The 26,903-nt window shown below is 56.1% G+C and overlaps 1 protein-coding gene across 1 annotated transcript in view; it reads right to left on the bottom strand.

Moving 5' to 3' along the window:
• Positions 1-26,903, bottom strand: part of CACNA1E (calcium voltage-gated channel subunit alpha1 E) — a 147,556-nt gene that overhangs the window by 80,565 nt on the left and 40,088 nt on the right. Inside the window, 3 exon segments of the mRNA XM_040611360.1 lie at positions 6,268-6,407; positions 6,872-6,977; positions 15,470-15,736. Of these exon segments, the coding sequence (XP_040467294.1) occupies positions 6,268-6,407; positions 6,872-6,977; positions 15,470-15,736 (513 nt within the window).

Genomic DNA, 26,903 nt, shown 5'->3' with positions numbered 1-26,903 from the left:
TCTCTCTGCAGACAGCACCACAAGCAGCAGGATGCACTCTAGGCTCTTGGGTCCAAATCCCACTCAAGGAAGGGCCAGCGGGATCGGGTCACCCACCCTGAGGATGCCCCAGGAGAGCACAGTGGTCCCGCTTTGGGGATGCTGAGGGACAGGGACACCAGGTCCAAGTCCTGCCCTCGGCACAGTTCAGAGCAACCTCAAAGCCTCCATCATGTTCACTTGCTCTTTCTAGGTTTTGGGGCCGTGACACAAGTGGATTGCGCTGCTGCAAAGCTGCTGATCCCATCTTTCCTGGCAGCTTCGAGAGCCCTGAACTAGGCACCAACTCCCTGCAAAGTGGGATGTGGGTGAACAACAGAATTTGCCTTCACCAGCCTTCAGTGTGGGGGAAAAAAATGATCCCCCAAGGCCACCTCTGCCTGGAGAAGCCCCCAGGATCTGGTGCAGGAGGGAGCATCCCTCCTCTGCACCCTGGTGCTGGCCGAAGCCTGCATCTCCCTCCCACCTCCAGCCCCTGCAACATCTCTCAGCAGATGCAGGATGTGGCGGGAGGAGAAATGCTGGTGAAACTACATTTGCACATACAGGACCTGGTAGAAACCTACAGTAGTCATTGCCAGGAGGCCAGAGAGCTGACTCCGGCAAGAGAAATATAGCACAGGCAACCCTGTACTGCAGCAGCATCTGTCTGAGCTCATGCCAAAGGAGAGGGGTCCTAGACCCCAGGGATATCCACCCAAGCCTGGGTGATACTACCTTCTCACATAAGGATATGGTGGAAAACAAACCCTTCCCTCAAGCCGAGTTTTTCCCCTACAGCTCCTCTCCCGGCACGAGGTCCACGGCAGCGCAAAGAAATGGTGCACAGGGACTTGGCAGCTTGGCCCAAGGCTTTACCTCCAGGAGGACGAGGGCTTCACCCCAGCCCAGGAGCTCTGCAAGGATGTCAGGGCTGGGGAAGGAGCCCCTGGGGACTGCCGGGGGCGGAGGGGTGCCTGGAGGGGGGGCAATGCCCCCAGGGACCAGCAGTCGCGTGGGAGGGACTGACTCACTCCACAGCGCAGCGGCTGCGGGAAACCAACCGCCAGGGAAGAGGAGCCGGGAAGGACGGGGTGAAGCACGTGAGTGGCATGTGGGCCCGATCCTGTACCAGGGAAAGGTGGGGTGTCATGAGTCTGCCTGCCCAGCGCCTCTCCCATGCCCCCCCCCACCACCCATCCCCAGTGGCTTCTTCCCTCGTCAGCCACCCCACCCCCTCACGGGGCCAGGGAGATGTTGTACGAGGTGCCGATGTCAGGCACAGCCCCTTGCCGTGGTATATGGCACATGAATCATTCACAAAGCTGGGGAATTAATTATTCATCCAAACGAAAGACCAAACACTTTACTAATTGTCCTGGAAGGAAAGAGCTGGGAAGGGGGTGGGAGATAGGGCAGACATAGGGTTGGAGACCGGCACTATTCACGCAAGAAAATGAAGGGAAGAGGGAATAAAAAAAAAGTATTATCTGTGGTGTGATCAAAGCATTGTTCCACTTTTGGATTTGGGGTTGTCTCTTTACTGGTTCATCTTATAGGACAACACTCCTTGCAGTGGTACAGGTTCCTGCCAAATAATTGTGTTGGGATGCTGCACTTATGCTCCAATTTAACGCTTGCTCTCCAAGCCTCATATCCACTCCCCCCAAGCTTCCTTGCATGGCGGTGGGCTGTGCTCCGCCAGGGAAAGAGCCTTTTCCTAGCCCGTGTGTGCACATGGGTGCTCTCACACATGCATGGCATGCCAGGCACGCTGCTGGGGGCTGGCACCCCAAACCACAAAGGGATGCGGTATATGAATATTCCCACACAGAGCTGCTGCTAGTGCCATTCAAGGACCTCTCTGGACCTCGATGATCAAAAAGACCACCTCAGACACACAGAACTTGGGTTGCTCAAGGCGCACTGAATACCAGAGGGCAAAGCATCCTTTTTCTCTACCATGGGGGAGCTCAAGGGAATTGCGAAAAGGGCGCCCAAACATCCAGGCAGCACCACAACCAGCAACAAGCCACCCTGCCCTCCTCATCCCCACGCTCACATTGCAACCCTGCGGCACACGAGGGATTTCACCAGGAGGTCAGATGGAAAGGCCAGGCTCGCAACTGCAGCTTGCCCTTGCAGGGAGAGGACTTTGGGTTTTAGGCCAGCACATGGACTGGGAGAGTCAGGCTTTCCTCTGCTGTCACAGGCTGGTGCCCAGCCGGTTGGCTCCAGGCTTGCTAAGGGCATGGCTGGCACCGCTGGCGATCATTCATTCCTGCCTTTCCTTGGCCACGCTCCACCCCACAAAATCCCTTAATGAAAACCACAGTGCCCAAGGGCTTCACAAAAGGCATCCAGGTGTAGCAGCTGTTATTAAACCCTCCGAAAACCCCTGACGCCAGCTCTTCCTTTTAGCCAACCCGGTGTATTTATCCTGCTTTACAACGGCTGCTTCCCCAAGCTCCCGAGCAGCACAACTTCACAAGGGCCTTTTGAATTCCATTTTGATTTTTTTCCCCCTGTTGTTAGAAGCGTTCCCCCACCCCTTCACCTCTCACGTAAGGTGTTATTGTATTACTGCTGCAACTGCTATAAAAAAGGCAGCACGATGCTGTGATGCTCAGGCATTGGAGTGTGTGAAGCACACACCCACCTGGATATTTGCAGAGGGAGTTTAACCATTCTTTTTCCATGAGCACCTTCAAATATGGCATAGGACAGGGAAGGCTGCCCTTGGGACCTCGTTTTCTACTCATTACGCCAATGGGACCTGGGGAGCAGGGAGCTGATGCTCCAGTTGCTGATGGCTGAAGCTCCTTCAACCTCACCATCTCAGGACCACCGATTAAGAGGTCACAAAGCTCCCGCTGCCCTTTCTGCTCATTTCTGAGAAGTTTTCCCCTTTTTGGTCCAAGACACACTGCACTGAGCAGGTCACAAGTCCAGCTTCAGTGCCCAGCCAGCTCTGGTTCATGCATGAGCAAGGCAAGCATCCCCAAGCCCCAGGGGAAACACAGACCTTCCCCTCCCCGGCTCTGCCTGAGAATGAGTGAAGGTATTTTATGCACGTTTTTGGTTAAAAATATTTTTAGCTGGGGGAGAACAGGCTGGGTTTTTTTCAGACAGCAATGATGATTTGGAAACCACAGGTTATAAACAGAGCAGGTTTACAAATGTGACTATTAGTTCCCCAGTGGAAGCTTTAGCATCAGGGAGTTTTAGGTGGGCGTTGATTTCCACTGAGATGAAAAAAATCTGGATTTATTGATACAAGAAGCAAACACCAGTTGAACCCAAGTCAAAGCCACCCATTCCTGCACAGGGTCCCAGGAGACCTCTCACAGCAGTAGCCCCCCATGAGGCTAATTTATACCAGGGAGACCATGCCCGGGCTATCCCACTGCTCATGGAAACCCCAATGGGATGTCTGGGGCCATGATGCCACCTGCATCGAGCACCTCTCCCATCAGATATGTGACAAAAAATAAGTCCAGAAAGGAAGAGTAGTACCCTGTGTCAGCCTTGGAAGGACAAGGGCCAGCAAGCATGATGCTGGGTCCCTCTAGTCCATCCAGGATTAGATCTGGGGGCGGGTCCTGCTCACGTGGATATCCTCTCTGATCCATCACCATGGGATGCATCAGCATCCCAAACCTGTCAGCACATCCCAAGGCGAGTGCTATCCTACACTTCCGATGCTCACAACATCCCCTCCACCACGGCCACTGTCTCTTGCTAAGTTGCTACAAGATCCTAACGACCGTTAATTCTCCCAAGCTCAATAGTCTCTGTCCAGACACACATATTAATCAAGCGTTAAGCTTTAGTCCACAAAGACAATCCTGAACCCGCCAGGCGCCTGCACACGTCCCCCGTGCAGACTTCACCACCCGCCTTACACAACCGACACAGCATGAACCGCCAAGTGCAAACCCTCTCCCACAAGCTGTTTGCAAGTCATTTGCCAGCCAAGGATTATTTGCTGAAGAAATTTGCCAATAATTCAGCAGATCAAAACAGGCAAGAGGTTCTTGCGAGGGAGGTGCAACTATGGCGCCCAAGAACAGAACCTTTTCAGCACCTCATGGCAAAAGCAAGAGCTGAACAGCACAGAGGCACCCATGACCTGGTCCAGCTGATCCCTCAGTGACCCAATCCTCCCCGAAACCGGTCCAGGATGAAAACCTGTGGGTTGCCTCCTCCACCCATCACACACCAGAATCCACACCAAAAGGCTGGTGAGCACATGCCAGGGGGGCGCTGGCACTGCTGGAGCAAAGCCAGCAGGTAATCAGGCATTTCTAGGGGAGAGTTTCATCCTGCTGGAGCAAACACCAGGATGTGAGGGGGCGATGGTGGCGAAGCAGACCCCGGAGGGTTGTGCCCGCATGTAACCAGTGGTGTCAGGGGCAACTGGGCACCTCCCGGCAGGGCAGCCGGCATCGGCGCTAGCAGCCCTTCATGGACAATTGATTCCCTGGCATGGGGCCCGGCACGGCACCGAAAGGAGCTGGCGAGGCTTTCACGAGTGAGTAATTGCTGAGCGCTGACTCAGCACCAGCTTGGTTACAGTCAGCTTGCCTGGAGCCGCGGGGAGAGGTCTGTGGTGACCCCCCCTTCCAGCCCAGTGCTTCCCCTTGGCCCAAGCCCCAGAGGATGCCCGGGCCAGGAGACAGCGATGGGCATTTCCCAGGCGCCTGGATGCATTCTGCACACCCGGCTCAGCACCGCAGCTACACAGTGATGCTGAGACACCCCCTCTTGCTGCTACCGGGGTGCGCACCTTTGTCCAGCCCAAGAGCTGTGCCCAGCCACTGTCCCCACAGCAGCGAGCCCGCCAGGCCACGGAGCCATCCCCTGAGGGTCGCTTTGCAGATGCAGAAGAGCCAGCAGCATCCTGTGTGATGGCTGCACTGCCCACAGGCAGCCTGTCTGCTGTCCACCGAGGAGCATCACCCCACCACCAGCACACTGAGACCCCTTGTCTTCACAGGCAGACACAGTCCCACGCCCCAGCGAGGCCATCCAGGTCCACACTGGACCAAGGGAATCAAAATGTTCCTAGCCATGTTCTCCTCAAGCCTTTCCTCAAGCATAGCTCTAACTACACCTCTCTGCAATAGACAAGCAGCACCCATCACCACATCCCTGGCAGCACCAGGGTCAGCATCCCCCTTCCTCCTCCAAACACCCAACTGGGTGTCACATCCCATGTGGTGCCACTACCCTGCAAGCCAACAGATAGGTCTGTGCAGCAAGCAACTCAGGAGAGACCCCCAGGTATCTCGCCTGGCTCCCATGCCTCAGTTTCCCAGCCAGCCCTGCAGCTGCTCTGCACCCAGGAGAGCTCATGGAGTACTCGGGGATCCACAGGCACCATCTGTTTGTAGGCACCAAACCAGCTCCTCTGAACACGGTGTTTCCATCAGCATGCAAAAAGGAACAGCCACAATCCAGGCACCCTTTCCCCAGGTTCTCAGTGGCTGCAGGCACCCGTCTGCCCTCTACACAGTGAGGAGCCCAGGAGGTCACCCTGGGGGACTCAAGCCAATTGCCAGCGTTGGCTAACACAAGCCTAAATGCCCCTGCTCATTTCTATGTCGCCAGCAGAGCCCATGTACAGCAAGCAGGACTCAAATCTGGGCCACATCCCTGGCAGGTGACGCCACCAGTGACACAATCAGCACCTGTGACGCTCTGTGTGCTACCACCCCCAGCATCATTGCTGCGTGCTGGGACCCTGAGCAAGCATTGCCTGGGAACATGGCTCCACCCAGACCTCATTCCTAAACCCCCAGCACTGGAGCAAAACTGGAAAGTACTTGGGAGGGCAAGAGGAGAAGAGATTTTTTCCTTCCCCATGTAGGGTTTGACTAAAACTTCTCCCAGACCATATTCAGCTGCTTATCAGGCCACGCTCCTACCTCATCCTCACCTTGTCCCACACCCAGACGGGTGACAGATGCCAGGCCACCAGCTGAGGAAAGCTAGACATGATGCCCTCAGAGCCAGCCCTCCTCACCCAGTGAGGAACCTCATCCCACCACCAGCTGCCCAAGCAAAGCCAACACAGGAGCCTTCAGCACAGGGAACCACCTTCCCCTCCCTCACTGGGATGAAGAAACACCACCAACAACAGCAAATCACAGCCTTGCCCAGATCCTGGAGCTCGTGTCCCCACTGGAATGAGCCTCCATGCCTTGCTGACCAAGCCCACCAAGAGTCCCACGCCGCCTGACTCACCCACTGAGGACCACGATGAAGTCCATGACGTTCCAGCCATTGCGCAGGTACGAGCCCTTGTGGAAAACAAACCCCAGAGCCACAATCTTAATCCCAGCCTCGAAGCAGAAAATCCCGATGAAGTAGGGCTCCGTCTTCTCCTGCCAGAGGGGAATAGGTGACATGGTGAGAGGGGGATACTGGGCAAACACAGCACCAGCCATTTCACACTGACTCAACTCACATCCCACCCCACCTTCCCCAGCCCTGTCCTCTCCTTTGGGAGCTTTCCCAACCCTTCCCCAGCCAGCACCAGCCTTGGAAATAAAAAGAGGATGGCTATGACCCACTCAAGTTGCCCAGTCCCCCTTCCCTACCCCACGTTTTCAGGGGCTTAAACCTTCCCGAACCCTTTCCATGGAGGAGGAGTAGGTGACAACAGCCCCAGGAAGGCTGGAGGAGCTGGTCCAAGAGGAAACCTCCCGCCCTACCACCCTGAAACCAGAAGAAATCAGCTTGTAGGATAGGGTGGCTCCCCTTGGCTGATGCCCCTGCTCACTCCCCAGACACACCCCACCCCCACCCCCCGATGCAGGGCAGAGAGGGACGGACACGAGGTACTTACTAATCTCCGTGACATGGGCGTCTTGTCATCCTCAGGGAGGTGCTGCTCGAGCGCCAGCACAATGCAGTTGGCAATGATGGTCGCCAAGATCATGTATTCGAAGGGAGTGAAGGGGAGTTAAGGAGCAGAGGAGAGATGGATGACGACCCCAACCCACCTCCCCCGCCCTGCCAGCCCTTCATTTCACCTGCTCATCAGCTGCCACCGCCACCACTTTCCCCACAGGAACACGCACACACACAGCCCAGGTTTCACCTCCCCGCTGCTTCTGAGCAGGAGGGTGAAGCCCACCTTGGTACCGTTTGGAAAAGAGAGGGGTGACAAGAGAACTGAGAGTCCCCAAGATCTTCCTCACTGGAGACCTGCTGAGCCTCATCACCTCCTTTCCGAGTTCACGGGACGTTAACCAACGGCCTTTGCTGGGCTTTGAACTCTCTTGGGAGAGAGATGCCGCTTGTGGTGGGAGCCCAGAAGATGGACACAAGTATGAAGGTGGACAGCCAGGCTCTGAGCAGATTAGGCTTTGTCTAGAAGAGGGTTTGGCACAATCCCTATCTTGGCATGCTGAGGGCTGGGGCTGGCACATCCCTTCGTGCCATGGCCCTGCTGCTTGCCTTCTCTCTTCCGTCATGAAGCAACAGGAGAGGGGGCTTGGAAAAGGGGCATCATGGGCGATCAGCAGCCCTGGTCATAAAGCACCCTCATGGGAGGGACCATCTGCACAGCCTGAGGAGGACAGGGCATCCCTAGCAGGTTCTGGGGATTCAGTCTGGACCAGCCCCCCCCGTGCCCAGCGCTGGAGCGGTGGACGTGCCTCGGGAACTGAGGATCCCTTGCCAAGCACCCTGTGGGTGGCAGGGTGAGCCCAGGCAGCGCTGGGAGCTGCAGAGCACCGGGCTGAGCATCTGCAACTCAAGACACTGATGGCACCTGTATCTGAGCCTCATTCCAGGCAGGGTGGCAACCCCCTGCGGAGACATCCCAGCTCAGCCGTGCTTCAGCGAGACCCCAAGGGCAGCAGTACCTTACCAACAGGATCTGGGTGGATGCTTATGAGCATCCTAAGGACTTGCACACCCTTCTCCAGAAGCAACCACACACCAGGACAAGCGGCAGCAGATTCTGGCACCTGAGGACCTGAGTGAGTGGGGAGGCGGAGGAAAGGGCAGGCTGACACCCAGCAGAGCACCCCAAACTCAGCTCCCGCCTGCCTTTTGATTCACAGGGGCTGCTGGGAGCAAGGTGGGGGCACAGAGCTCCCTCCTCCTGCCTGGCCCACTGCCAGACCCTGAAAACAAAGCACTTCCAAGTGACAGAACAGCCACATCTTTCCAATTTCCCACCCATCTTTACCACATCTTTGCAATAAAACCCCTGTTGTCCTCAATAACAAGATGAGGTGAGATTCATCAGCAGGCAGCACACCCTACCTCTGTGGAAGCCAAAAAAACTGCAGCTATGGTACCGTCACCGCTGGCACCAGTGGCCACCCCAGGAGGGGACTGCCACCTTCCCAAGGCTTGTGTCTGGGGAAAGGGGATGTGATTCCACCTGGGATACTTTTGACCATAAAGAAGTCACCCACACTCCCACCACCCCAAGCCGGCGTGGGGAGCAGCACCCTGGCTGAGCCCTTCCCCACCACACCAGGCTTCTCCAGACCAGGCAGCTTCACCACTCAGGCCAGGAGGTGCCAAACACCCGTGCCATCTCCCCCAGGAAAAGAGATGATTTTCTCTTTTGCAACCTTGTCTTTTGGCCACCAAAGCTACTGACCGCAGCGAGATGCTTTAAACATGTGGCCTTGAGCCCATGGCATGGGCAAGAGAAGACATCCCGGTGCTGGCCACCAGCATGGGAAACTGGAAACCGTGAAGTGACCCCAGCAGCAGCAGCCCTGGCTGCAGCGACCCCGCGCACGCTGCAGCATGTGGGCAAGGTGGGAGTGGGGCCGGGCATCTAAGCAGGTCCCAGGAGAGCTGGCCAAGACGGGCAGCCAAGGGGAGCCTGCACCAGCTGGAAGCTGTTTAGCCCGGTAAGAGGAAAAGCCAGGAAAAATGCAACCAAGGCACTTAAAAGGCCACTCAGTGCAATTCATGGTTGCTAAGTTAGAGGCAAACCAAAAAAGGGACCACTACAGAGCTCACCACTCAGACCTCGGTGCCACCAGGCACAACTCGTGAGCAGCTCCCTGTGCTCAGGGAGAGGCCAGATGCCAGAAGTTTTCCTCTGAGGCTTAATGCAAACGAAGATTTCATTGCACGGCTCCTGCTAGATGAGAAGTGTGGGAACAGCGTGGCGAGTCCGTCTGGCTGCCCCGGCATGGCTAACCCTGCCGAGCATCCCGCCCAGCGGAGCATCCCGTGCCTCTCCCCGCTGCGCCAGGCATCTACCACCTCCCTCCTGCATCTGCTAATCCCACAGGGAAAACACCCAGGTGGGAAAAATCTAACTTCTCCAAAGCCAGCAGCACAGGAGCCCTGCCCAGCAGTGCCTGGGGGACTCAGGACCACCTCTAACGGCTCAGCTTGCCTCTGTGTTTCCTTGCTGGCTCCAACATCTGGCTCGACAGTGTAGAGACCGTGCACATCTGTCACGGCCCCAGCACAGGAGCGCATCCCCACTCCACCTCAGACAAGTGCACAAGCATGTGGGTCAACAGATATCAAGTCTAAGGGAAACAGGGCAATCGCTGCCCTAAGCAGTGACCTAAGCAGGTCGCTGCCAAAAATGACTCTTCCAAACCTCGCTAGCCCAGTTTTCCAAGGACCCGAGCCTGAGTTATTGCATCAAGAGCTGGGTGAAAGCTGCCAGGCAGCAACCCCATGGAAACAAGCCCCCGTAGCTCCAGCCGTGCCAGGTTTTGAGAGGCTGAGGGTAAGAAAACCCTCCCCAAGAAACAGCTGGAACATCTGGCTGAACCAGGAGAATTTTGCCAGCACACTTCACTCCTGCCAAGCAAGCATCCTCCCAGCTCAGAGCTGGAGCCCACCGGACAACGCTCTATCACTCCTTTGTTTTCTCTCTCATTAAATGTCTAATTACACAACCTTCCAACCATCCAAAATGCAGAGTAGCACTCGCCTCCCTCCAAGCCCGGTAATGAAAGCCCGTCTCCCTCCAGCCTTCTCCTCCTCCTTCGTCTGGCTTCTCCTGGAGGATCATTAGGGAGCCGATAAAAATAGGTTTTCTTATTGATTTATCTCCTTTACCCAACGCGCTCTCCCCTGTACCGTTGACTTGTTTCCTTAGCAACTTGGCTGATCCCAGTGCACACCACACCTGCAGCTCCACGCTTCCTTCTCAGTGCATTTGAGGTGGGAAAGATGCCCCCAGGACACATGGACACCCCCCCCCAACCCATGCCCCAGCCCACCTGGAGCAGGCACTGCAGGCCAACCCCATGCCTGGAGCTGGAGTTCCTTGGTGGGTCTGGTGGGACCCAGCAGGGAGCACCAGGGAGATGTCCAGCCACCGGTGGATCCTTGCTTCCAGCTGTGAGCACCTTCTTCACCTCCCTCCCCCAGTGGGAGCTAGAACCAACCCACCCAGAACATCTATATTGCTAACGCAGGGAACGCGCCCAGCTCCAAGTCCTGAAGATGGATTGACAGTGCTGATGGCACATTGATGGAACTCCCTCAAGAGACTGGGTGTGAAAGAAATCCCTCCCCAGATGTAGGCAAGGCCCAGCAGCTGCAGAGAGCCCGCCTCCACCTCTCTCCTTTGGTGACCATGCCTTCTCCCCACTCCTGGTAGGGCAGGTGGGGAAAGACCAAAAGAGCCAGAGGAGCGTGGCCACGTGGGCATCTCCAAAAGGCCTCTTGGGGAAGCCCACCTTAGAGCAGCAGCAAGAAGGGCAGGAACAATTTAACCCTTTGCCCTGCCTGCATCACCCAGCCCAGCTCCAACATCTCCTGGAAGCTTTAAGTCTCTGTTTCCCACCGCTCCTCAGGCTTCCCCCAGGACTGGCTGCACTGAGGGGCTTTCCCTGCTCAGGTGTCAATAAGAGGGAGCTTCAGTTCCTACATCTGCGGCCTTCATCTTGCTGGTCCCAACCCCACCACTGCTGCCTGCCCTACACAGATAAGGCATGCTAGGAAGACATACCCACCTCTTCAGCACCCCCACCCCCAGCACACCCCGGTCCCCCTCCTCTCAGCTCCATACCCCAGCAGGAAAGCGAGCATCTCCTCTCCAAAGCCGTTTTCCAAAAGAAACCCAAAATGCCAAACAGAGCAAAGACCGTGAGTGCTCTTAATTCACCTCTGGGGTCCCCCAGCCCTGAAGCACCCCCCCTGGCTTGTCCCCGAGGTCACAGGGGAAGTTCCCCCAGCAGATAAGGCTATCCAGTGCCCTCAAGCATCTGTAAAGCCGTGGCCCCTCATGTCTGTCCCCATCCCTGTGCCCTGCCACCCAGTGCTCCCAACCCAGCCATGCTTTGCTGGGGTTGACAGAAAGCGATGGCCAGAGGGACAAGGTGCTGACAGACCCCAAATCCTCCCACCACATTTTGAACACCAGCCAGCTCCCGCGTGCCCATTACACACAATGAAACAGGCTCAGGAGAGCGAGTATGCGCTTGGGGTTGTGCTTGTGTCTCTGCACAGCTCACAGGGAGCACCCAGGCAAGGCGCTCAGCCCTCCTAAAGCTCACTGCACGGACATGCCTCAACTGGGAAGACTCTGCTTGCTATCTGCAGATATAGATTTTGCTGCTTACAACTCCAAAACGTGACAGTCTGGTCTCCATCAGGGGCTCAATGGAAGGCAGTGTCAGGCAGGAGCCAGTCCGGGCAGAGCTGCCTGCGCTGCTGGCACTGCCGTAGGGATGCGGGGTGCCTGCCTGCCACGTGCAAACAGCTCCGTGGAGAAGCGTCTCCTTCTCCCCCACCTCACCCTGTGCTCAAAAACTGGAAATCAAATATCTCTCCTCCTCTTTTTTTTTTTTTTTGTTTTTTTTTTTTAAAAAAAAAACTACATCATGTGATTTTCCTGCCTTAACATCAGTTTTTTAACTTTGGTTGCCACAGCAACAGGATGCAACTTGGCGTCACCATGACAACAGCTGCCTCTGTTTAAATTCACCATCTGACAGGCAGCCTCGCTCTCCCCGGCTGTCAAAAAGATGGACCTGCCATTACACCTACTCGCCCCTCCCAGAAAAAAAAAAAAAAAAAAAAAAAAAAAAAAGCCCAACAATTTCAAATCTGATGAATGAAGGGCACAGAAAACAGCCTGGGGGGGTGGAGGGAGACACGTTCTTGGGTGGTGCAAGAAGGAGGGAGCTGCCCAAGGATGTCACGACATGGCGCAGCTCTTCCTGCAGGGAGACAGGACCTGCTTAAATCTTCTCTGGGCAAAAGCAAAGGTGTAGAAGACACTTGCCCCAGATGGGGCATAACACTGCCAGGGTCCCCGATGGGTAGCACCCATGCAGCATCAGAGATGCCCGGGTCAAAGTGGGAGTCAGCATGAACAAGACTGTTTAGGCACACGCGGGTGTACATCCCACGGAGCAAAATCCCCATGTGTGTCGCACTGGGGATGCGCTCCGGGGCTTTGCAGACACCCCGGCTGCTCTTGGCCAGCCCAACACCAAATTTGGCCCTCAGAGGGACTGAGATAGGAGCCATCCCTCACTGCAAGGAACAGCAAGGTCCCCAGAAAATTGATGGACATTCCTCTCCCCCGCCAAACCTGGGGGACAGGTACAGTGGCCAGTGTGCACCTGCAGCCAGAGGCTGTCCTTGGGGACGTAGCCAGAGCCACACAGTGTCATCTGGCCTTTCTGGAGAGAGAGAGAGGGATCTTATCCAGGTCAAATGTGATTAAGCAGACAAAGAACGGAGCAGATATAGATGAGCTGCAGCCCATCTCATGTGCTAACTGAATTGCAGCTTTCCAGGCAGCCGAACAAATGAAATCAGGGCTAAAGGCCTGGCCATCAGCAGGAGAAGAACAGGCAGTATGTTTCTGAAGGAGAAGATGAGTAGATGTTCCTACAGCCAGAACAGCAGCTGCCTTGCATTTTGGGCAGGACTGGCAAAAAGAGCAGCTCCAGTGGAGGTAACACACTGAGCTTTCTAGCAAGGAACTCGCAAAGACTCATCTCCCCATGGAGCTGCATCCCAATCCCAGTTGTTCCTAGTTCTCCTCCTTCCCCTCCATGCATCATCCCTATTTATACTGGGAAGCCAAACTGCAGAGGCTGCTGGTTATAATTATACAGTTACCCAGCAGATATACAGGCCTGAATCACCAGTTATTTTTAGCCCTATTACCTAGTCAACTGAAGCTGGATGAAGAAGAGCCTCCACTCCTCCCCGCGCTCCACCCCAGCCCCTTTGGCTTTCCTCAACGTCGTGCCCACTCCAATCCACAGTGCCAGGACCAGCCCATCTCCATCCCAAGGCCAGCAGCTCTCATTGACTGTGGCCAAGCTCCAACACTCACCTCCCCAAACCACCCTCGCCCAGAAGCAATGCCACGGGCTTCAGGCCAGGCAGCCGAGACGCTCACACGTTTTCCCCAGCCCTACCAAAAGGCACCAGCTGTGTGTGCACCAGGCTACAGCTAGCAAGATGGTAACAACTTGCCTGGCCAGCCTCACCAAATTCATCACCAAAACACCTTGTCCATCCCCAAGCCCTCGAGAGCTCCAGTAGTGCAGAGGAGCTCTGGGGTGGATGGTTTCTTAGAAAGAGATGGCAGCCAGGTGGGAGCCAGGCAGGGATGCTCAGCTCCCGCGCCTGAGCACACCCGTTCCAAGCACTCATACAGGGATATGTCACTTACTTCTAGAAAAAAAATATCAAATGAGCCCATCTCCCTCATGCATTGCAAATTCCAGGAAAGAATGCTGCTGGGGAGTTTTTACCACGCGGTGGTGAAGCTCTAGTCTCTAGGAGACAGCAGCTGCCTAGAGATGAGACATCACACCGGCACGGGACCCCGGCCCACGCGGGGAGCGCTGGGCCAGTGGCAGTACCCCAGCTCCTTCTTGCTTTAAATGAAAGCCAAAGGGGCGAGGGCCTCCCACACCCTGCTGAAAAAGCACAGGAATAATTTGGCATATTCTGGAAAAGCAGGCAGGCCAGCCTGGCCGCTGCCCTACAGGGCTCTGAGCTGAGCTGCCGCGTCCCCATCCTCGCTACCGCACCAATGCTCCTGCAGCCGCCCACTCAGTGGGTGCTGCTGGCAGGGACAGATTTAGGGATGCCACGAGGAATTCAGCCCCCCTACGAAACAGCCCCTTCACCCCCAGGTCACCCCCTCAAGCCTGGGGGCTTTGCAGCTCCTCAGCCAGGACCACCTCCTGCCTGGCAGAGGCTCAACCCAATGCAACGAAGCTGCAAAGGGACTACTCCCCTGGTGATGCTCAGCAGGGTGGGTGACCTGTCCTGCATCCCTATGCCTCACCAGAGGGTTTCCCCGAGGTACCTGTTGCACCAGACCAGGGCATTGCTGCTTGGCACCAGGGCAAGCTCTCCCGCGCCTGCCGGCGGAGCCAGCAAGTTAACCAACAAGTTGCAGGGAGAGAAAGCAGCAGCAGCAGCAAGAGCCGCATGTAATCACCACTGCAGAAAACGGCACGGGGAGGGTCCTAAAGCCAAAGCGTGGCCACGCTGAAGTTTTCAAGCTCGGCTCTTCCATGGGGGCAAAGCCCAGGGAGGACACTGGGAGCAGCAGCGTGCTGAGCCCAGGCTGATGGGGAGATGGGTGCTGCAGCACTGGGCACTGGCCAGGGTACCCAGGGGCACCGCAGGGAGGATGAGAGGACGGAGAAGCGCGTGGGGGTGTATGAAAGGATGGAGAAGCAAGGGAAGGAGTGGGGGCATCTGCACCCTCCACCCAGCCCTAGGAGGAGGATCCCTGGGATAAACCACAGTCCTCCCCGTGCCAGCCCCCAAAGGGGCTGTGGGGCACAGCCAGAGGTTTTCAGCATATTCCCCTCTGCCACAGGGAGGGAGGGAGGGAGAGGGCAGCCAGTTCCCAGAGCTGCCGTGGGGGCCAGGGGCTGCAGGGCAAGGATGGGTACGCCCCTGCCAGGTGTGATCGGCAGCAAAGAGGGCACACGCAGGCGGGCGGAGGAGGGGACAAAGCCGCCACCCAACAGGGACTGGAGATTCGTGGTGCTCCCAGGGGGTCCTTCCCCAACGGGATGGGTGGCTCCAGGTGGGGTGGGTTGACAAAACTCCAGCAAGACATCGAGGCACAGAGGAAAGGCCTCGACCCCTCCCCACCGCCGCGCACACAGAGAGCATCCTAAAGCATGCAGGGTTACACCGGGATGAGAGTACCCCCTCCTTGCCGGCATGAGGGGCTTCCAGATCCGAGCCCAAGAAGGGGCCAGGGGATTCCCTGTGGGAAGAAGGGGCTCAGCTCCCCACCAGGCAAGGAGGGGAAGCAGCAACAGGGCATGGAGAGCATCCCCAGGGGACAGGGCACCCCTCTCCGCATGCCGAAGGAGAGCGAGAGCGGAAGGCAGGCGCTTACCTGCTGGCTAGTGCCACACACACGTGTCCTGGGCGGCCACCGAGGCAAATCCAGGGAGCAAGGGAGGGGGGGGCTCACGGGGGGGCGCAGAAAGGATATGGCCAGTCGATGAGCTTCTTAGCGTATTTCCTGACTATGTTCTCTTCCCCAAAGAGGAAGAGTGATCTGTTGACGGTGAAGCAGTTCTGCCGGACAGGTATGGGGTTGTACAGAGCCATAGTCCGGGCTCTCTGCGCTTTGGTTTGCTTGAAGGCTCCCGGGGTCCCTCCTGCAGGGGCAGGGGGTCCTTGCCGGCTCCGGTTCTGGTCGGAGCCCCCGTCTCCGGAGCCCAGCCTGCCGGCCACCGCCTCCCCAAAACGAGCCATCCTGGAAGAAAACACACAGGTGAGCCAAAGCAGCACCACCGAGGCAGCGTGGGGGGGGGAGGGGAGGGAGAGGAGAGGGAGGGGGGTTGCGGGGCGCAGTCCCAACCACAACCCCCTCCTCCTCTCCGGGTGATGCTCAGCTCTGTCTCTCCTCCATCCCTCCGGGTGAGCAGGGACACGCGTGGAGAAGGAGAGGCAGGAATGCACGGCTCCAGCACGGCATGGGGGGCAGCTGGCCGCCTCCGGGGACCCCCCAACAGCCACACGGGCAGCAGGGAGGGCAGAGAGCCGTCCTTGGGGCTCGGCAGAGGCCGCAGCAGCTCAGTCCCTAAAACCCTTCCACCACGAAGCAAGGGGTTAAACCCAGCCCGATCCTTCCCACCGCTCTGCCCGCAAGCCCAAACCAGCCTCTTCCAACCCCCCCACCAGCCAGGCAGAGCCTGGGGACTGCCCGCCGGCAGGGATCAGGTAGGGAAAGGGCTGGGATCCAAGTCCTTCCATCCGCCCCGTCGCAAAGGAAGACGCAATTTGGTACAGCACCCAGCGCAGCGGAGGCCGGGGGAACAGGTTGCAGCGTGGTCCAGCCTAGTTGGAGCCAAGTGTCCAACTCCCTCCTCCCGACTCCATCTTCAGCAGCCTGCGGGAGCCCGGCCACCCATCCGTGGGCTCCCCAGGGCAGCGGGCAGGGATAGCGGGCAGAGCCCCCGCGGTGGCAGGGATGGATGCTCAGCCCTCGGCTGCCAGGGCAGGAGCGCGCAAGGCGATGCTGGCTTCCTGCAGGAGCCGGGCCACGAAATTAAAGGCTGCCGCGCCTCTGCAGCTCGGGGACAGCTTGCTTTAATGAAGTCAGTGGCAACACACGCGCGCACAAGCGCGCACACACGCACGCCTCGCTCCCTCGCTCCATCCAGTGCATTCTTTTGGCAAGCACGGGAGCTGCCGCAAAGGAAAATCAGAGGCGAGGGGAGGGTCTGAAGGGAACAAAGGCAATGTGGGAGCCCCCACCCTGCAAGAAGCCCCCCCACCCCGGCTGCAGAGGGCTCTCCAGCACATGGGTGCTCCTAGGTGAGTGGCTAAAATGGGGGGCAGAGGGGGGCAAAGGGGGGCTCTGCCTCCCCCCTGCCTGCAGGGGAGGCAAGAGGCTCACCCCACCTCAGCCTGGACTGAACATCTCTTCGACCACATGCACTGTCCCCCCACCCCCTGGGAAACTTTGAGGGTCCCAGCTCCCCGTTGGAGACACCCCGATGCCAGCGGCTGCTTGAGGAGAGCCCTCCTGCTCACCCGCATACAGATTAGCCTCCTAAGCACCCCCCCCCCCGCTCGGTATTTTCTTTTTGACACTTGATGTTGGCCAGAAGAAGCAGCAGCTCATCAGAGAGGTGTAAACAATTCTGCCTGGATGTGTCCCTGCAGCAGCTACCACAGGGTAGGGGGGCTGGCCCCAGGGCCAGTCCAGGCTCCAACCCTGCTCCCCCCAGCCATCCAACCTGCCCCCCATGAGCAGAGGACTAGGGACATGGCTGGAGCCATACCCTCATCTCTGCAGCCGTGTGAGGGCCAAGGTCACCCAGGGATGCTCAGGGTCCCCTGGGCTGGGCTGTGCCCTGGTGCAGGGGCTGCCTGCCTACCCACCTTTGGGGAACCCACCCCGCCCCTCTGGCACATGCAGGGGACTCGTGGCTCCCCAAGGATGTACCCAACATCCTCCCTACCTAACAGGCAGGGCACCAGCCTTGCTGCTCAGCACACCTGCACACCCTACAAGCTGTTCACATGCAGGATCCCCCCACTGCCTTCCCTCCAACCCTGTGTCCAAAGGGTTTCCCAGGGCCTTTGGCACTCGCTAGCTGCCCTTCCCGCAGGAAGGGCATCCTCAGCTCCAGCCAGCATCATAAGACACCCTGCATCCCCATGACACTCTTCTCCCATCCCATCCCACCACACCACCAGCAAACCTGCTCTGCAAACACAGCAGCTACTGCCCCGTCCCCTACATCTGCTGTGGAGCGGCCAGGAGTGCTTAGAGCAGCTAAAATAAAAAATAATAAAAAAAGACATTTAAAATAAATGAAGACCTTAATCACATAAATCATTAACTCATTTGGGCAAGAGCTGCTCAAGCTGCAAGAGGTGCAGCCTGGCAGCACCACACCACAGACTTCCCCACCCTGCAGGCACTACTGTGACGGAACAGCCACGGGGCTCGCTTTTTGGTCCAGGCTCTCACAGGTGCATTGCCAGGACCCCTTGGGCTGGCTGGGCAAGGAAGAGGAAGGATCAGGCCCTCCTCAGCAAGATAACAGAGGAGTGTTTACAAAAAAGGTTGTGGGATCATTCCCCCAGCCTCAGCCAGACGGAGAGCTCACCAGGACGATACCCATCTGCTGCATCCCTACTTGACTTTGCTCCTCTAATTAGCTTTCTAACAAAGGTAAGCGTAATTGGGGGGTTTCAGCAAGCCCCCCAGCTATGTCACCACCACACTGCAGCACAGGTGAGGAGATCCCAAAATGCTTCCCAGGCCACCAGCCAGCCCCAGTGCAAGACAGAGTGACCCTGGGTTTTCATTCCACTAACAACAGGCAGCAAGGAGGCCACGCCAGCTACCAACTAATTACAGTCCCTTCGATTCATTCTAGGCAAGACGCTGCTCTAAACGAATCAATTATGATTTGTGGCTCATCCCCTTTGCCTCCTCCCCACCACCAGTGCGGTATCAGAAGCCATGCCGCTCTTCCCACCTTTCAACCTTTAAGCCACTGTTAATTAAGCCCAAGGCTGGGCCAATTGCCAGGAGCTCCTCAGCCTTGCAGAGACTCCTGCCTCAGCTCCCCCCCGGCCCCCCCCCAGCCCTCTCCCATCCTCCTGAGCCCGCAGGCGAGCACCCACCCAGCCTAAATGCTGAGGCTCTGGCTGGTACCCGGAGGCTGAGAGGGATGAAGAAGGCTGGAGCCAGCGCTCCCCCCTTGCCCCCCTGCCCAGCTCAGAGGCATCACACCTGCCTCACTGTTCGAAGGGGCAGGCAGTGTTCCTCCTGCCCCCCCAAAGCAGGGATGCACACCTTACCTGGACCCCTCTGCTGGGGCAGCAGGCTGTCCCCTGCACCCAGGGGCTCGCTCCCAGCTCTGCTCTATGTTCGCTGCTGCAGAGCAGAGCACAAGATGACCCCGCTGGGAGCCTCTCTCCCGCTCAGACGGTGCTAAAGGATGGGATATTTATGAGAAAGCAGCTCCTTAAGAGAAGATTGAAAGGGAAGAAAAAAAAAAAATAATTTCGGGCTATGCCAAGAGATGCAGGCTCGGTTTCCCAGGATGTTTATTGCCATTCTCATCTTGACCCTGACCCCAGCACGCTGGGATCGGTGAGTCAGGGAGAAGCGTGGCTGATGCCCGCATGATTCAACACGGCACAGAGATTCAGAGCCAGCTATGTAGGGCTGTTTGTTTCTTGGTTGGTTTCTTTTTTGGGTTGTGTTTGGTTTTTGTTGGGCTTTTTTTGTGTGTGAATGAAGGAAATCCAAGAACACAGGACACCAGTGGGTGCCAGGACAGGAAGATGCTTGGGACACGCTGGGTTTTACAGAGCCAGGCTAACCCTCTCCTCATGCCCATATTGTTATTCAAGCCTCCTCCCCGCCTCCTCTTGTCCCGTGCCCCCCGCCCGCAGCCCCTACCAGCGCACGGCGGGGCAGCACCGGGGGCACCGGGCTCCCCCCGCCGCCGGCCGGTGGCCGCGCTGCCGCCGCTCCGGCATTGCCATCTAGCGGCCGCTGCCCCCTCCCTGCAGCCCCCCCCTCCGCTCGGCTTCGCTTCCCCCGCCTGCAGCCGAGGACAGCCAAGCCCTCCCACCCCCCACTTTGCCTGCTGAAGGGGATGCAAAGCCCCCCCGGCAGTTACCGCATCCCTCCGCACAGCTCTGTGCCACCGGAGCAGCCGCCCAGGCAGCCCAGGTTTCCCATCGATGCGCTGCTGGGTCCAGGCACCCCAAAAAGCGGCGATATCGTTAAAAGCATCCTCTGCCGAGCCCTGGGTTGCTCAGAAAGCCAGTCCTCATCCCAGGGACAGCATCAGGCAGGGCACAGACCCTTAATGCAGCCCAGGCAGGGCCTGAACGGGGGGGGGGGGACAGCCCCTCCTTCTGTGACTGATATTCCCAGGAGCTTCGATGGGCTGCACACATCTTAGAAAGTGGCTTTTGGCATCCTGAGTCGATTTTATTTTTTTAAATAAGGCTTTAGCTATGCTGACAGGAATAAAAAAAAAAAAAAAAAAATCAAATGAGAATCCTTCTAGGGTGCTCTGGCCAAATTTCAAATTGGGACTGGGTAGCTGTGACTCAGAAGCATGTTTATAACCATGCAGGAATGGAAGTGGTTTTTTTCCAGGAACAAATTCATTACCTGCTGGATTAGGAAGAAATATTTTCCCCATTTGCAAAGGGGAAGCCCTGCCAAGCCAAGCACCTCCACAGCAGGGAGGCAGATTCCCTGGGCTAGTGCAGATCACCCATGGACAACCAGGATGCAAGTGGAAAAGGGCCAAGCAGCTCCAGGACAGCATCTCCGGAGGAGACCATCACGCTCTGCCTGATGTTCATCTGCACAGATGTTAGCAGCTGTGGCACAGGCCACCACAGCCCTGTTGGCATCTCTCCTGCCAGCAAAGCCCCAGGACAGGCATGACAGCCTAGGCTACGCTGCAGAGACTCCGCACTGCCTTGCAGCACAGCAGCCCCCACCCAAGCCAGGGCAAGTGTTTCCTCTCTGCTCATTCTTTTTGATAACACCCTTGCCCGACTCGCAGCGCTCCCCAGGAGCTGCCCACCTCACCGAGACCTGCCTTCCCCAGCACTACCAGGGGATTAGCAGCAGCATCTTTCAAAACTGCCTGGACCCATTCCCAACACAGACCCAAAGGGCTGACTTCTCGGGGTCAGCACCATAATTTATTCACCGAGAAATTAGACAGCTGGAAGACTAGCAAAAGCCAGCAAATTTCACCCCAAGCTATAAACTATGCATCCAGATTTAAGCAGCCACCACTACTCCACCAGCTTCCTCCCGGTCATTTGGCTGAAGCAACCACACCAGGTGTCACACAGCAGCAGAAAAACTTGAAACTGCTTTAAGCTGAAAGTGTAATTTGCTGCACATTGCCGTAAAACATACTTATATTCACAAACACTGCTGGTTTTAATTACCAAGACCCATGAGTCCAACATCCAGTCTTGGCATCTTTAGGATCAATGGGATAATGATCTTGTAAAGCTCTCTTTCCTGGGATGGAGGAACAACCTTCTGGAAATGGGGATTTTGGTCGCTATATCTCCCCTTCAATGAGCTCTCATGCAGAAGCAGCAGTGCCACAGCAGCTCTCAGCCAGCCTTCCCCCCTGCAGCCCCTTCCCAAGACACAAGGTGCAGCACACCTTGCATTCCCACCCCAGAGACCCTTTTCCTAACCTCTCCGTAAGCATTTGCCTACAAGAATCCAGCCCAGAGCATCTTTGGCCCCGTTTCACAAGACAACTTCCAGTTCTCAGCTGCCAAGCAAAATGCAACACAAACCTGAAGCAAAACGCCAACAAACATGAGTGTGGTTCCCAGCAGGTCCCAGTCAAGGTTCCCAAACCCACAACGTCCCCACACCCCAGCAGGGTCCCACCCCAGTCCCCAGCTTCTCTAGGGGTGAGATGCCAGAGATGACTGTGTGCATTAGCCATGATTTTCCATGTAGGAAAACCCGTAAGCCTCCATCCCTTTTCCTCCTCCCCTCGCTGCACACTTGCAGATGCTTTCCAGCACCTGATCTGTTGTGACATCCATCTGTGTGAGCAAAGGAGAGGCACGCCAAAGGTGTCTCCGCAAGTCAGGTGGCTTGTCAGAACCGGGCTCAGGTGCTGTGTATAATCTGCTCTCTCATGCTCTCCGGCACAGGCCAAGCTCACAGAGATGCTGGTGCCACAGCCCAGCACCAGGTCCTGCTCAGGTGGCCCAAGACCTGATGCTCACCACCACCCACAGCACCCTGGGATCACAAGCACCCCAAGATAAACTCACATACTTCTCAAAGCCACCAAAAGTGCTCAGGTCCACCACAGAGCCTTGAAGATGGATGTTCCCCCACACCACGTTGCTGTGGGACTGGAGTGGCTCATACATCAGAGCCACCGATAAAATAGAAAGATGCTGCGTCTTGAACCGAAGGGGGATTCAGCAACCAAATGATCGCAGGATGAAAGAGCTGGGAGAGGTTTAAAGGACAGTCAAGAAACCTCCAGTCTTGTGCATTTATGGGGACACAGCAGGGCTGTGCATCCAGTCCTGCAAAACGCACAGGAGTCTGTGCTGGTGCTTGCTCTTGGCCACAGTGAAGTTCTTTGCCCGCACTTACCCACCTCCCCACAGGCTGCTCAATGCTTTCCAAAAAGCCCAAACCAAAACCAACAGCCACCTTCGCAGCTGCACACACCCCCCGAACAAGCACAAGGGGTTTGCTGACAGCTCAGGTAAAGGTAGGCAAGACCTCATCCCCCCTAAACCACTGCAGACTGGGGCAAAGCGATGCTGTCCCTAGCGCCAGCCCCAGCGATGCCATGCAGGAGGAAAGCATTCCCTGGCCTGCCGCTGCCCACTCTCAGATTTCCTACCAAAATGTCCCACCACGAGCATCGCTGACAACTGCAGTGCTCCTTGAGCTAACTCTGCCTTAGGCTGGGAGGCTTCGCAGCTCAGCTAAGAGGCCTGAAATAATCACCCATTAATAAATTGCCTGGAGTGCCCTGCTGCTTTATTTAGCCTTGCAAGTTGGGCTCTGATTAGCATTCGCAGCCGCATCCCAGCTGCTCCGGGCAGGCGCGCAGCAATCCCACCTCCCAGAGAACAGCTATCTGCCTGCCCCTGCTTTTCCATCAGATTAAAGCGAATTTCCATCCTCGCTTCCAACCCCCAAATCCCTCTGCACAACCTCTCCCCTCAGCTAAGCTGCAGAGCATCCCAGCCCTGCACTAACCAAGCTGGCAGCAGGTGAGATACCACCTCTCCATCCTCAGATGGGTCCAATCTGGGGCATTGCACTTCCAGAGAGGCTGACCCAAGAGGATCCAATGGGAATAAATCATATTTGAGAATGATATGGGGGCATGGAAAAGAGGAAACTAAGAAGATGATGGAGGGGAAGGAGCACAGGGGAATATCCCCATTCTCACCAGCAAAGCCCTGGAAGCGCAGGGCTCGAGGGAGGCTGATCCTGCCCCAGCCAGACACCAAGCTGCCCAGCTTTACACACGTTTGTGCATGGGAACAAGGAGGCTGAGCTCAGAAAAGACATCCCCAGGGCCAGCCGCAGACAGTCAGCAGGAGAAAGCCTATTTCTAGCCTGCCAAAGGATGGGAAAGGGATTTTTTTAAAGCATTTTTTCAACTCCTGCACTACCCAAAGCAGAAATCCCTCATTTTCTCCATCAGCATGCTCATGACCCCCCTGGCGCAGCAGCGTCAGCTCCTGCCAAAGCCAGTGGGAGATTTTCTCCCTTAGATCTCCTTTTCACCCCCACAAAAGGCAGGTCCGTGCCCGAGGACCATCCAGTGCTTTCTCTGATCCTCTGCCTGCCCTGCAAGGCTCAAGTCAGAGAAATGCAGCAACCGCAGTACTGGCAAGCAGGATGATAGAGAAGCCTCCTGCCTTTGGGCTGCAAATACCCCCGGCAACAAAAAGAAAGCTGGACCAGAAACCCACCAACTCCATCCCCAATCTAATGAAGGCAAATTCACAGGCTCAGCTTTCTCAGAAGCAACCTGCTAGCAAACAGGGTGGCTTCAATAAAATCACATTGTCAGGACAAGAGCCAGGAGAAGATGAAGCTGTTGAAAAAATTTTCCACCAAGTCTGAAGTCGTGCTGAGCAGCTGATGCTCAAGACAGCCAGAGAAGCCCCATCCCTGGCACACAGCCAGGGAGGAGATGCTGCTTCCATCTTCCAAACCTGTGAAAGAGAAAAGGCCAAAGAGCAAAACCTCTCTCTGAAAGCTACTCGGTGCTGGGAGGTGTGAAAAAACTGTCCCCCTTGCTGCGGTGACAAGCAGTCACCAGCTCAGCATCCTCTGTGAAGGCAAACACCCTCGCCCATCCCCAGGAAAGCACGGCTGAGCGTGTTTTGTGCGATTCCTCAATGGGAAAAAGTTCATTGAAGAATTTTTAGGCTTATTTCCACTCAAGCAAATGCACAGAGAAGACAGTTACAACACGTTAGCTACTGTCTTACCGTCTCATGAACTGTAGCAGGGGAAAAAATTACCCCCGTGAAGCTCCTCTGATGACAAAAAAAAAAAAAAAAAAAAAAGACTCGTGGTTTGTATCAGAGCTGACAAAGATGACGCGTGTTTCATTACAGCATCATCCACCACAGCGGCATGCCCCAAGCTTGCAGGGGACCTGCTTTCCACCAAGCAACCTTCACACGGCTGGTTAGTGGCAGTTACGAAAGATGAGAGACACCACCAGCTCTTTCAGGTGTGTTTTAGCAAGGACGCTGCCACACTGAACTCCTTTGGCACCATGGTCTCCCATGGCTGGGGATAAGCACCAGCATGTCTTTCCCAGTTAAAGCCCGAGAGCCTTGCTGGTGTCACCAGCCCAAAGCCAGCCAGGCAACAGACAGTGACGTGTTTTGGGTCACCCACGCACTCCTAACCCTGCGCTGAAGGATTGGAGGAAACTTTCCCATCGAGCGTGCAAAAGATAAGTGAAGACAAGAAACACATCTCTCCTCTCTACTCTTCTAAGAAAGGGCTCTTGATGTTTTAAAGGTCACCTTGGGATATCAAGACCCACATTTGAAAGCTGCTTTAGTACAAATTCAGGGACCTTCCTAGCTTTTCACATGGATTTTTTTTTTTTTCTGCTTTCACATAGTGCAAGCGGTCCAAGCCAGGGATTTATGTTTGTCATGCACAAATGCAGTCAAACATCTTTTGAACACGGCAGGACCAACTGACAAGTGCAGAACAGCCCATAACTCTTTGGAGGCAGCTCAGCTGAGATCCTGTCCCACACACACACACACAGAGCAGAAATTTCACTCTTGCTGACATTTCTGTAGTTGGTGGAGGTGCCATTTCCATGTACAGATACATCTGCAAGGAGCAAGTCCCTCTGGGGATAGGCTGTACACTCATATTTACAGCTGGGTTTTCACCAAACTTCCAAAAATCTTTCCCTGGTTTGAAGACTCTGTAGTCTCAAATGAAGAAAATGCCATTTTGGGAGTGTGCAATGAGATATCTATGTTTTACAATGTAAAACATTGAATTAAATGAAAATTAAGTTATAGTCTGATTGGACTAGATACCTCCTGAGGTTCCTTCCATCCTGAGTTATCTTACTACCCTGTCATCTCTTAAATACAAGTAGTATGAAGGGGTGGGTTATACTACACCTTAGAAACAATGAATGGAAAATAATGTGAACCATATACACTTGAGGGGCTGGAAAGCACCTCTCCAACAAATACCTCCTGGCCAAAGAGCTCCCCCCCCATCAGAATCACATAAAGACAGCAGGGAGCTGTCTGGGAGAGGGGAACAGGCTGGATTCCTCCAGGAGAGGGAAAGGATGAGGGTGCAAACAAGTAATGAATAGCAGAAGTTTCACCACATGCACGCTGCCCCGAACGCTGATACAAAACTGGGAGTGATGAAGCGGAGGGTTGTGCTGCCATCCAGAGGGACTTCAGCAGCCTGGAGAAACAGGCAGCAGAACAGTATGAATCACAGAATCATTTAGGTTGGAAAAGACATTTTAACATCATCAAGTCTGACTGTTAACTCAGGACTGACAAGTCCACCATGAAACCACGTCCCTAGGCACCACATCTACGCATTTTTTAAGCGCTTCCAGGGATGGCAATCCCACCGCCTCCCTGGGCAGCCTGTTGCAGTGTTTGACAGTCCTTTCAGTGAAGAATTTCTTCCTAATATCCAATTTAAACCTTCCCAGCACAGCTTGAGGCTGTTTTCTCTTGTCCTATCACTTGTCATTTGGGAGAAGAGACCGACCCCCACCTGGCTACACCCTCCTGTCAGGCAGTTGTAGGGACCGATAAGGTCCCCCCTGAGCCGCCTTTTCTCCAGGCTGACCCCCCCCAGCCACCCCCCACCAGCCTGGTGCTCCAGCCCCTTCCCCAGCACTCAGAGAAGAGCAACCTGGGACATGCCGGCTGGGAAGCAGCTCAGCCAAGAAAGCCCTGAGAGACCTGGTGGACACCAAGGTGACCACAAACCAGCAGCACGTTCTAGCAGCAAAGAAGCCAACAGCCTCCTGGGCTGCATCAGGCAAAGCACCACCAGCAGCTCAAGGATGTGACCCTTCCCCTCTGCCCAGCCCCGGTGAGCCACATCCAGGGTGCTGTGCCCCTCAGGACAGGAGAGACACGGACTAACTGGAGCAATTCCAGCAAAGGTGACTAAAAGGGTAAAGCAGCTGCCCTACAAAGAGAGGTAGGGAGAGCTGGGGCTGCTCAGCCTGATTGGAAAAGGCTCACAGCAGATCTTATCAATGCGTACGAATGCCTGACAGTGGGGAGCAAAGGCAGAGCCAGGCTCTGTGGCATCCAGCAACTGGAACAAGAAGCAACGGGCACAAACTGCAATAAAAAACCCCATACATAAGAATAAACTTGCTTGTGAGGGGAACTGAGGATCTGGGACAGGCTGCCCAGAGAGGCTGTGGAGTCTCCATCCTTGGAGATACTCCAAAGCCACCCGGCCACAGTGCCAGGCAACCTGGTCTAAGTGACCCTGCTTGAGGTTCTTTCCCACCTCGCTGCCTCCCAGCAACCCAGTGTTTCCGAGCCATGGCCAGGCCAAGAGGGGAGCTCACTCCGGTGAGCTGGGAAGCTGGTTCCTGGAAGCACAACCAGCCCCAGCACGACGCATGGCTCTGACGCAGCCCTGAGACGTGCTAACAACATCCCGACACCCGCAGCTGAGACTCCAGCGTGGGGAGCAGGAACGAGGCATGCCAGGGTGCGGTGACAAAACGCAAGGCAGAACCCCCAGAGCAGAGACATCTGCTGGGAACCACCTTGTCCTCCGTGTTCAACAACCAGCTCCTAACAAGCCCAGGTCCCTGGAAGAGTGGCCTCAGCCACGTGGGAAGGCTGGGACTGAC

This window comes from Falco naumanni, chromosome 11 (genome assembly GCF_017639655.2).
Source record: "Falco naumanni isolate bFalNau1 chromosome 11, bFalNau1.pat, whole genome shotgun sequence".
In the NCBI taxonomy this organism is placed as follows: domain Eukaryota; kingdom Metazoa; phylum Chordata; class Aves; order Falconiformes; family Falconidae; genus Falco; species Falco naumanni.
Note: the sequence above shows the minus strand (reverse complement) of the source record. Positions and strands in the feature narration are given on the sequence as shown.